The 12,396-nt window shown below is 35.9% G+C and overlaps 1 protein-coding gene across 3 annotated transcripts; it reads right to left on the bottom strand.

Annotated features, from left to right (window-relative positions):
- Window positions 1-255: 255 nt before the first annotated feature.
- On the bottom strand, window positions 256-12,321 carry LOC117329375 (kinetochore protein Spc24-like). 3 transcript variants are annotated; one of them, XR_004533157.1, is made up of 6 exons: window positions 7,889-7,968; window positions 6,144-6,328; window positions 5,717-5,963; window positions 4,900-4,976; window positions 1,563-1,839; window positions 256-1,528 (listed from the first exon to the last, which is right to left on the bottom strand). XR_004533157.1 is itself a non-coding variant. In XM_033887314.1 (5 exons), exons 2-5 carry the CDS (start codon window positions 6,325-6,327, stop codon window positions 1,733-1,735), a joined length of 615 nt encoding a protein of 204 aa, XP_033743205.1. In that variant the 5' UTR covers window position 6,328; window positions 12,244-12,321; the 3' UTR covers window positions 256-1,732. The 3 variants fall into 3 exon arrangements, 2 of the variants coding, with proteins under 2 accessions (XP_033743205.1, XP_033743193.1); XM_033887314.1 differs by lacking the exon at window positions 7,889-7,968 and adding an exon at window positions 12,244-12,321 and having other exon boundaries at window positions 256-1,839; XM_033887302.1 differs by having other exon boundaries at window positions 256-1,839.
- Between the last annotated feature and the right edge of the window lie 75 nt (window positions 12,322-12,396).

Here is a 12,396-nt window from a genome sequence, read left to right on the forward strand (position 1 = left end):
AGTATAGTCCTTCCTTGTGAAGCATCTACAATTATTTGTCACTACTCTAACGTCTGTCCAGTTAGTTACTTTCTTCTACATAGTCGCCGCCACTGTTTATAATGAGCATGACAATGCCATTTGTGCTCCTTCTTCATTAGGGATCTGAAATGAAGATCTCCCCAACATCAACTGTTGTCACCAGAAGGTATATAAAGGTTAATCTGGGATAGACAGTTGGCATTACTATTGAATACAACAAGAGTTGAAACCAAGCAAAGTAAAATCTAGTTTTATTATACATGTACAACGTAAATTGTAATGCATCCATATCGATACTCGGAGAATGCGATTCAACCACAAACTGCCTCAGAATAGGAATTATCTAACAATATACATGTAGAAGTTAAAACCTATCATTATGTTTTATATACACAATACCTACATGGTACATTCACATGTGAACAGGTGTCAAGGGGACACCACCAATCAGGGTCATATGTGTGGTTCGGGGTAAAAGAGACGCTATCAGCCAGGGTCATATGTGAACTGGTGTCAGGGAGACACCACCAGCCAGGGTCATGTGTGGACCAGGGCCAAAGAGACATCGACAGCCAGAGTCATATATTTTATGAGCAGGGGTCAATGAGACACTGTCAGTCAGGATCATATGTGGACAGGCGTCAAGGAGACACCACCAGCCTGGGTTGTATGTGGACTAGTGTCAAGAAGAGAGTAAAAGCCAAGGTTGAGGATCGGAGTAAAGAAAACTCTAGTAGAAGAAAAGAAAACAGAAGGAAGCTAAGAAAGAGAAGAAAGGAACGAAAGAAAGTATAAGGCAGTGATCCCAAGTGTTGTAATGAGGCGGTAAGTGTTGTATTTTTGAAAAGTAAATTACACAGGTATGAAAGGTACAAATTGCAATTGTACAACATAACAAGTGTTAACCTTGATTGCAACACTACAGCCTAATACCCCAAAGTATCCCTGCTAATTAAATTTGCAAAATGTATTGAACTTTACCAACTAGTTATATTGATACACTAGAAATAAATCCCTATATGTCTGTATCCATGACATAAATGGCCAGAGTAGCATTTGTAAATTACATATATAACCAACTGCTCTCAAACATATTTAGAATTACCCCCTATATATAGTGTAGTTTAAATATAATCTTCACAGATGCAGGTGATAACTCATGAATTTCATTTCAATCACTATCAAGAGTTTGAAACCACTTGACTATTAACAGAAACATTGTCTCCAAAGTATTTTCAGTAGCAGTGACCTAGTATCAAATAAACATGAAAGCAACCAAGGCAATCTCATAATTTTGATAAAAGTTGGCTTTCAATGTGAACTTAATTGATTTCCTGCTTTGAAGTATTCTCATACTTTACCTTTGTATAAAATTTGATCAAAACATGCTAAGAAGACCTAAAGCAAATTTCTTGTTACTTTGTTAATACAATGTATAGAGTTGTGTAAACTATTCATGCGGAGATAAGTTCACATGATACCACGTCTTTTTATCAGATGTGATACAGTTTTAACTCTCATTTGATATTAGATTTAGCTCACTTATCTATAGCACCAATGGTAGAATGAGCTGTCAAATGGACAGCCTTTACCATGCTATTGAACACTTTAGTTAGTAGGTGCTGTATGAGAGTTCACAGCTCTATAATAGCCAGAGGACAGGAAGATTATCCTGCCTGTTTCATGGTCCTAAACATGATGTTCTTGGTGTTCACCAGTCTTCCTCTATCAGGTCCCACAAATAATTCGAGATGAAAAACTTGGACACTTGTTTGCTGTTCAGGGAGAAGGGTTTGACATCATTCTTGTTGCAAACAACTGAAAAAAGAGTCAAGGATTCTAAAAGTTATACACGCTCTACATTCATATCAATATCCCTTTAATTGTCTTTTCCCCCAATACTACTAAAATAAGAAAAGATATTGTGTATACATGTAGAAATAGATACCTAGATCTTCAGACTGAGAAGAAATCCCAAGCAAGCACTCTCAGTAAAGAGGCACACAGTACATGTATATGACAATCAAACTTGAATTCAAATCCCTTGCGATTATTTGTATGAAGAGAACAAGTTTTGATGGTATCCATGTTGATTTAGTCATTCATAACTTGCTTGTATACCTAATCACATAATCACAAACCCGTCTGCTAGACACATATTGCCTTTAAATTTAGACAGCTCTAAAACTATATATTGGTGTTTGTAGAACTTCACATTCATATGTATAGTTAAGATTTTGGATGTTATTTTTGTGTTAGAATAATTTACAATAGAGTAAATAAGATGCAAAATATTTATTTTATTGATTATGAAATAAGAAGTAGGAAAACTATAAAACAATGTATTACCATTGGGACAACTACTGTATACCAAGTACCTTGTATTTAGTGTAACATTGAACATTGCACAAATATGTCTGGCATCTTCCAGGCATGATTGTGAATCAATGGTGAATACTTTTAAGGTATATTATTTAACCTGAAAACATCTCATCTCACTTCCAATATATTAAAATCATGTGGAGTGTATGCATTTGTAGGTTTCCCTTGTCTATGTCATACATATTGTATGCGTTGCCAAGCCTGTACTAGAGTATATACCATCACAGCAGGTATCACATGACTGAATCATATGATTCTCAAAAGCAAAATGAAGGTCAATATGAAGCTGTCTATCGGATCAATGTTTGGGTCTTAAAGAGTCTGTATCTCTTAAAGAATATTATTTGCGAACTTAAAGTAATTTCTAGGTTAGTATTCTGAAGAGGTCAGTTTGCAAAATAAAGTGTCAAATCTAAGTGATTTACAATATTATTTTTCTACTTTCATCTTTAGACACATTCAGTAAGGAAGCACTGTATAAAGTTTGAGTTTGATTGACCACAGGGAACTCTTCAAAGACAAAATGATCCCAATATGTCATCTTTACCAGGTGACTTGATGTTTGCTTAAATATATCACTGCATCAATAACCAGAGTCAATTTGAGGCAGGATATACTTGTAATAGGATAAGGCTACCCCACTTAACAACTTACAGAAGGTCCATCATATGCAATCAAGCACGTTTGGGGTAAAGCATCTAACACCAACAACGAAAGACAGTCTGTGATTTCAGCGTTCTGTGATACACAAATCATCTTGAGGAGGGATCAAGCCATGGCCACACACCTCAGATTTTCACATGAGGAAGGATCAAGCCACACACCTCAGATTTTCACTTAAGGGATCAAGCCACACACCTCAGATCTTCACCTGAGAAGGGATCAAGCCACAAGTCGGATCTTCACCTGAGAAGGGATCAAGCCACACACCTCAGATCTTCACCTGAGAAGGGATCAAGCCACACACCTCAGATCTTCACCTGAGAAGGGATCAAGCCACAAGTCGGATCTTCACCTGAGAAGGGATCAAGCCACAAGTCGGATCTTCACCTGAGAAGGGATCAAGCCACACATCTCAGATCTTCACCCGAGGAAGGATCAAGCTACACACCTTAGATCTTCACCTGAGGAAGGATCAAGCTGCACACCGATTTTAAGCTGAGGAGGGATCAAGCCACACACCTCAGATCTACACCTGAAGAGGGATCAAGCCACACACCTCAGATCTTCACCTGAGGCGGGATCAAGCTACACACCTCAGATTTTAACCTGAGAAGGGATCAAGCCACACACCTCAGATCTTCACCTGAGGAGGGATCAAGCTACACACATCAGATCTTCAACTGAGGAGGGATCAAGCCACACACCTCAGATCTTCAACTGAGGAGGGATCAAGCCACACACCTCAGATCCTTCACCTGAGGAGGGATCAAGCCACACACCTCAGATCCTTCACCTGAGGAGGGATCAAGCTACACACAGATTTTAACCTGAGGAGGGATCAAGCCACACACATCAGATTTTCACCTGAGAAGGGATCAAGCCACACACCTCAGATCTTCACCTGAGGAGGGATCAAGCTACACACAGACTTTAACCTGAGGAGGGATCAAGCCACACACCTCAGATCTTCACCTGAGGAGGGATCAAGCCACACACCTCAGATCTTCATCTGAGGAGGGATCAAGCCACACACCTCAGATCTTCATCTGATCAAGCCACACACCTCAGATCTTCATCTGATCAAGCCACACACCTCAGATCTTCACCTGAGGAGGGATCAAGCTACACACAGATTTTAACCTGAGGAGGGATCAAGCCACACACCTCAGATCTTCACCTGAGGAGGGATCAAGCCACACACCTCAGATCTTCACCTGAGGAGGGATCAAGCCACACACCTCAGATCTTCATCTGAGGAGGGATCAAGCCACACACAGACTTTAACCTGAGGAGGGATCAAGCCACACACCTCAGATCTTCACCTGAGGAGGGATCAAGCCACAAGTCGGATCTTCACCTAAGAAGGGATCAAGCCACACATCTCAGATTTTCACCTGAGGAGGGATCAAGCCACACACCTCAGTTCTTCACCTGAGGCGGAATCAAGCTACACACAGATTTTAAGCTGAGGAGGGATCAAGCCACACACCTCAGATCTTCACCTGAGGAAGGATCAAGCTACACACAGATTTTAACCTGAGGAGGGATCAAGCCACACACCTCAGATCTTAGGCTTAGGTTGCATTAGCTGCTCTACCGACTTCACTATCACATCCCCTATTGAGGTTATGCAATGAAATATTTAATGTACAAAGTTACTTATATTCAATTACAAACATTTCTAGGGGCATCAACTGATGCTTTAATTATCTTGTCATTGTCATGTATCTTTTCTGTTCTCTGAATTTTAGTTATCTTTACTTCGAATAAGTTTTTATTTTGACCTATTTAGCTAGATTCTTATCGACTCATACACGTAAAATATAAGGATACAGCCTTTCACTTCCTCTGGGTCACTGTCAAACTGCCATCTTATATTTGTGATATTCATGTACAGGTTCACATCATATCTGTAAAACAAAACATTTTTTCGATCAATGTAAAATTAGATACAGTAGATTAACATCAACTGAAACACTGACAGGTCAAGGGCCCCCTCGTGTGGCTATAGATCCCCACCCCAGTCAATCAAGAATCTGTGCAGGTTGAGGTTTGAGATCTGACTTAGAAAACAATTTCAAAGAAATAAAATATATATCATAAATGTACTATGATGTGACTTTAGTTTCTGTCCACCTCCATTTACTGTGGGGAAGGATCACCAGGTGGACATTGTAGGAAGGAATCATTGGACATTTACGGCGGGGAAGGGTCTCCAGGTGGACATTGTAGGAAGGAATCATTGGACATTTACGGCGGGGAAGGGTCTCCAGGTGGATATTATAGGAAGGAATCATTGGACATTTACTTGTGGGAAAGGGTCATCAGGTGGACATTCATTGTGGGGAAGAAACATGGGACATTTACTGTGGGAAAGGGTCTCCAGGTGGATATTGTGGGGAGGAATCATTGGACATTTACTGTGGGGAAGGGTCACCAGGTGGACATTGTAGGGAGGAATCATTGGATATTTACTGTGGGGAAGGGTCTCCATGTGGACATTATTGGGAAGGGTCACCATCATTGGATGTTTAATGTGAGCAATATGGTGGAGTAGGAGGATAAGAGATGTATCATACACTATGTATGTATACATAATACTTGATGTACAATATGATGCATAGACTGGTTTCACTACACCACCCTGTACCTGGCCTTTGGAAGTGACTGGGTTGTCTGTTTCTCTACAACTTCTCTATCTTTCAGCAGTTGGTTCAGCTCAGACTTGCTGGTCTCTAGCTTCTGTTGGACATCTTCATATTCTTCCTTAGATCTTATGAGTGACTGCTTTGCTTGGGTTACCTCCCCTTGTACTGATTCCTCTTGTGACAATATCTGAGCAGCATCCTGCCCACATGTTGTTTTACTAGCCTCAACATGTTCATAATCTTGCCATGCTGAAAAGAGAAATGTGTATTTCTTGTTGATATGAATGATAATTCTTCTATGGCTTTATTCAGCTTCCATGATTTCTTAGTTACATTTGTATATTATTATGCATTACTGCATATTGCCATCTCACATATTGTATTAAAGATAAATTTGATATTTGAACATGAAGGTATTCAAACAAATACCTTTGACAAGTCTTTTGATTTGATCTTGTTGCGATTCCCTGATCGTTCTTATCTCTTTCCACACAGTCTGCAGCTGCCCAAGGGGTTTTGTGTTATTCCAGTCAGTGTTACTTAGAATTGCTGCAATCTCCTGTTGTATACTCAAGAATTTATTGAAGCTGGTTAAATTCTCTGTGTCATCCATCCTGATCACCAACAAAAAGAATTATCATGTAGTTTTAATCAATCTTAATGTCAGTATAAATAACTGACATTTTATTAAAATCAAAATTAAAAAAACTTCAATCAAATTCTACGCTTTGTGATAGTCAGGACCAGCATGGTAGCATACATGTACACCTGGCCATATCTTGTAATTATTGCCACTAGACAATTCATATTTCATGGTAAAAATGTGTGTATTCTATGATATATTACCCTAACCCTATGATATATATATATGTAACATACAGGGTCTATGCCTATTATCATGCCTATTATCGTGACGAAAATATTATTGACGTAAAATGTTGCGCAAGTTTGAAAAGTCAGTATTAATTAATATGTGATCAGAAGCTTTTGTTTTTATGTGAATACCAGGGACATACATACAGGGACTGGAAATTAAAAGTGTCTCTATCTGTTAGCAACAATGTAGCAAGATGACATCGAGTAATTAACTACACTACCTTATTGTGAACCACTTTTCTCCGAAAATTCTCGTCCAATCATTTCAATTTTTGAATCTGTAAAAAGCTGATTATATTCCACATGCACTGATTAAGTTTTTGAAACATAATTTTGTTTATAAAGTTATCAAAATTTAGCAGCAAATATAGATTACTTTTTAGCTAACTATCTCCAAATCTATGTATGTCCCTGAAAAGTACTCATCCGATTTTTTTCATCATTGAATCAATTAAAAACTGATTACATTTATATTTATTTTATTGCTTGTGATCAATTGCAAGTTTAATGGCAAACAATTTTGAAAAAGTTAACTTAATTTTACATCAATTAGCAGACATTTGATAAATTCAAATTATCTAATTTTACTTAATGTCTTAGTGATATAGTGGTAGTCACTCCTTAACGGCTCAGTGCACAAATACAAAAGCTCAAACTATGTCAGTCTCTAATAAATCCCTCTATGTATGTCCTTCATATTCATAATATATCTACCATGACGCAAAACATCAATCACTGAAAAAGATGCCATGAAATTGCTCGCAATATTCTTTGCAATTTTACCTCATGGTAATATGTTTGTCTCAATAATAGCAGAGACATATACACTGGGAGACACGAATGTCCTAGTTTTTTCATATTTTCTCCTAATTTAGTTTTTTTTCACCAATTTTACCAAATAAGCACTAATTTAGCACAGCACAGACTATTTTTTCAGAAACATATCTAATTATGAAATTCACACACTAGTTTTTTGCCTTCAAGCCGAATTTTGTGAAATGTACCTAATACTTCTGTGATAGGCACTAATATTGTTTTCAGTGTCTATTATTTCCCTCGCTGTCTAAAAAAAGATGTATACTATCTAATTCTCTCGTTACTGTCTAAAACTAGGTGATGTGTCCTATTATTCTTCAATTTTGACTATTTTTCCTGGTCGGTACTAGAAATATTGGACAGTGTCTAAAATTGGAGAAAACGACTAGTTTTCTTGGGACAAGGACTAATTTTGACAGATTTGCCTCGGGCTATTTTATGGCACAGTAACACCACAGCACTGCTAGCTGTATACAACTTACCTGGACAGCAGTAATCCCTGACCACCAAGCTCAGTGGCTAGCCCTGGCCTGGAGCGCTCATCCATGAAGCTGTCTTATATAATTACCTAATTGATGGGAGAATTGATGGATCAGGTCTTGAAATAATTAGGACACAATAGGGAAATATTTCATCATTGTGATAATTTATTTGTGAAAATTAAAACACATACGTCTAAAGTTTAGTGATATGAAAAGAACTACCCAAAAAGCTGATGAATATTTCATCAATTAAAGGATTTATTCAGAAAAATGGAGAACAAACTGTTTATTCAACATAATCATAGACGTATATATCACAATATTGTATATGTTTTAGTGACTAAATGCTATATCTATCTTTGATAACACAATAGATTAGCAGATAATGACAATTAGTCAGCGACAGTGGTACATGTATACAGGATAATACAATGATGCAGCTCACGACAGAAGTGGATATTTCACACTTTTCAAGTTAGCGTTGTGACACTGTATTTCATTGCATCATGAACACAATATGACGGCTAATAGCTTATCTATCAACATACTTTATGAGTATAAATAGTAATATAATAGTATATAGTTACGTAGTTACTGTATATATTCAAAGTGGCAACATTTTGCATTCCATGCATAGGACTTTCAGGTTATGATATGCAGTAGGAGAAATTGTCAAAACATCATCTCATATTAAAGTTGGATATGACATAGTGATAGCATACATATAGTAGAATATAAGAAAACTATGGTAGCAGATCAAATCACCTCTTTCAGATCACAAAGTAACTTATGTCATCACTTTCTGTTAGTAAACAACTCAAAAATCAGACCCTGTTATAAAGTGACACTTTAATCACGAAACAAAAGAAGCCTACCCCTTACTATCCTTGACTTTTGTTTCAGGTTGGCAAGATATCACACCTTCACGCCTGAGTGAGCCTCCCAAAGTTTTTTTGCTCTATAGGTAAATGCCAACCAACACCAGATAAACAGATAAGGTTTAGACAAATTACCCATTCTAATTTTTTGTTTGTTTCATTTTTCGTTGAAACACTGTGACAAATATCGTAGTTCAACAGTTACACTTAAAAGAAAATATAGTCATTGAATTATCATATATTGGTCACAATGTTACAGAGGGAAACAAAAAATGAAACATGTTTAATATATATAGGTGTTAATATTTCCCTGTAAAGCAGGGGACTGAGGGAGGCCCACTCAGGCGTGATGGTGTGTTACCTGGACAAACCGAAGCATGTTTAGCAATTGAAGTGCTATTTTAAAGAGTGTTACATAATATCAATTTTCATTTGCTTTAGGAATTTTGTATTACATATAATGATATTATATAATACTATCAATTATTTTTAAATAAAATAGTTAAAACTTAAGAATTTATGATTTTTTTTTTATTGACCTGGGTTAATAGAATCCGGAGTAAATTATTATTCAAAAAAAAACATCGAGTGTCTATACTGTTAATCCGAAATGTGGAAGAAGGGGGGCTTTTGTCCTACACTCATATACACGTAAGGCAAAAGTTTAAATATTACTATCAATAATGAATAACCTATCATGAAAAAATGTACATGAAAACTTCAACTTTGAATCTTGAAAATGATAAGATACTGGCGAATGTCGCTTTCCATGAAAAGAACCTGGTGGTACCCTGTGATCATGCAAAAAAATTTTTTCACAAAATTATTTAACGATTAACTACTATTATATTAACTATATTTATATATTATTAAGTTATATTTCAAGCTATGAACTATCAAATTGGTCAGTGTTTTAGAGGGAAATAAAAAAAAGAAAACAATTAGAATAAATAATTGGTTTAATACTGATCTCCTTATACTGGTGTTGGTATTTACCTGTAGAGCTAGGGACTAGGAGGGGCTCACTCAGGCGTAAAGGTGTGATACCTGGGTGAGCTGAAACAAAAGCCAAGGATAGGAAAGGTTACACTTCTTTTGTTTATTGACTGAAGTGTCACTTTATAACAGGGTCTTATTTTTGGGTTATTTACTGACATAAGTGATGATATAAGTTACATTGTGATCTAAAAAATATACCTTCACCCTGCTTTTATGTAATACTATCAAAATCTGCTTCTTCATGTATATGGAGAAAAGTTTGATTATATATCTTTTATGTTTATCACTACGTCCTATCCAACTTTAATATGAGCTGATGTTTTGACAATTTCTCCTACTGCATACCATAACCTATAAGTCCTATGCATGGAATGCAAAATGTTGAAACTTTGAATATATACACTGTAAACTAAACTGTTATTTTGACAATTTCTGCTATTCTATTCACGACAATTATACATACCATAACCTTATACCAAGTCCTTTACATGGAATACAAACCATTATAACTTTTAATATCTATAATAAAGTAGCCTATATCATTGATAAATTAAGTAGTCCAATAGTCTTTTACAGATATACCCAGCTATAAGATACATTTGAAACTAATTATACAGATACTGTAAAGGGAGATGTTTTAGGAACCTGCTGGCACCATGTAATCGATCAGTATTGATAAAATACTACTTGTATTATAACACAACTATTTAAAATTAATTATATTACTATTTATACTTTGACGTATGATGACAGATAAGCTATTTGCAGACATATAATTTTGCTTATGATGCAATGAAATACAGTGTCACAATGCAAACTTGAAAAGTGTGAAATATTGTATTATCCTGTATACATGTACCACTGTCGCTGACTAATTGTCATTATCTGCTAAGCTATTGTGTTATCAAAGATATATATAGCATTTAGTCACTAAAACACATACAATATTGTGATATATACATCTATGATTATGTTCAATATAACAGTTTGTTCTCCATTTTTCTGAATAAATCCTTTAATTGATGAAATATTCATCAGCTTTTTGGGTAGTCCTTTTCATATCACTAAACTTTAGACATATGTGTTTTAATTTTCACAAATAAATTATCACAATGATGAAATATTTCCCTATTGTGTCCTAATTATTTCAAGACCTGATCCATCAATTCTCCCATCAATTAGGTAATTATATAAGACAGCTTCATGGATGAGCGCTCCAGGCCAGGGCTAGCCACTGAGCTTGGTGGTCAGGGATTACTGCTGTCCAGGTAAGGTAGTATACAGCTAGCAGTGCTGGTGTTGCTGTGCCATAAAATAGCCCGAGGCAAATCTGTCAAAATTAGTCCTTGTCCCAAGAAAACTAGTCGTTTTCTCCAATTTTAGACACTGTCCAATATTTCTAGTACCGACCAGGAAAAATAGTCAAAATTGAAGAATAATAGGACACATCACCTAGTTTTAGACAGTAACGAGAGAATTAGATAGTATACATCTTTTTTTAGACATCGAGGGAAATAATAGACACTGAAAACAATATTAGTGCCTATCACAGAAGTATTAGGTACATTTCACAAAATTCGGCTTGAAGGCAAAAAACTAGTGTGTGAATTTCATAATTAGATATGTTTCTGAAAAAATAGTCTGTGCTGTGCTAAATTAGTGCTTATTTGGTAAAATTGGTGAAAAATTCTAAATTAGGAGAAAATATGAAAAAACTAGGACATTCGTGTCTCCCAGTGATATATACAGATACACACTATATATGTCTCTGACAACAGGCATGAACTTTGTATGTATTATTTTTCACATAACTTAAAATTAAAAAGTCGACTCTTTATCATGACCAGAGACCATAGAGGCTATATTAATAGTACAGTTAGTATATGTATAGGTCTCTGTCATGACCTATCAACATTTTATATGCGGACTCATACAGATGTGACATGATGAATATTATATAATTTATAGATTGGATTGTATAGTTCTAACATAATATAAATTACCGAAGCTTTGATATTTTAGTCTAATACTAAGCGTCCAGACAACTTTCTACATATATCTAATAAAATCACTGTCGATATCTTTTATTTCTTCCGGTCCGTATCCCGATATAGGGGAGATAAGCGATATACTGTTACTGTATATATAGCCAAGTATGAAATACGAGAAGGACGGTAAAATCAACACAAATCTTTGTTAATTCAGCATAATGCATCATATTTGGATAGATTTAACGAAATTTGAGGAGGTTTTGGATAATTTTTGGTAATATAGCCTAATTCGTCGCGCATCTACTAAACCAGTTCCTGTGTCAAGTGTGTGAACACATTGTAAGTGACACTTGTCGGTAGTTTGAATTCATTTGGGACATAGACATAGTACCACCAGGCCGAAATATAATTTAATGCTACGGACTTATATAATTACATTTCTTACACCACTATGGTAAGGGCAAGTTACTTGGCGATCTGTATTTACCTGTCTCTGTTTGCCGATCAAATACCCATTCGAAAATCGCGGTAGTAGCAATAGACTGTGTTATAAACAGGAATTTTGATTGGCCATAATGTTGAACCAATAGAATAACCTGTTACATCGTTTCGCCAAAGTTATAAAGATATCTTTCCCTTC

The sequence above is a fragment of the Pecten maximus genome, chromosome 1 (genome assembly GCF_902652985.1).
Source record: "Pecten maximus chromosome 1, xPecMax1.1, whole genome shotgun sequence".
NCBI classification, from domain to species: Eukaryota; Metazoa; Mollusca; class Bivalvia; order Pectinida; family Pectinidae; genus Pecten; species Pecten maximus.

Coding starts and splice junctions, on each gene's coding strand:
- LOC117329375 (XM_033887302.1), bottom strand. CDS start 7,953: ATGGATGAGCGCTCCAGGCCAGGGCTAGCCACTGAGCTTGGTGGTCAG. Junction 4,977..5,716: donor CAGTCACTTCCAAAGGCCAG/GTACAGGGTGGT, acceptor TTTGTTTTACAG/ATATGATGTGAACCTGTACA. Junction 1,840..4,899: donor CCCAGAGGAAGTGAAAGGCT/GTATCCTTATAT, acceptor CTCTTTTTTCAG/TTGTTTGCAACAAGAATGAT.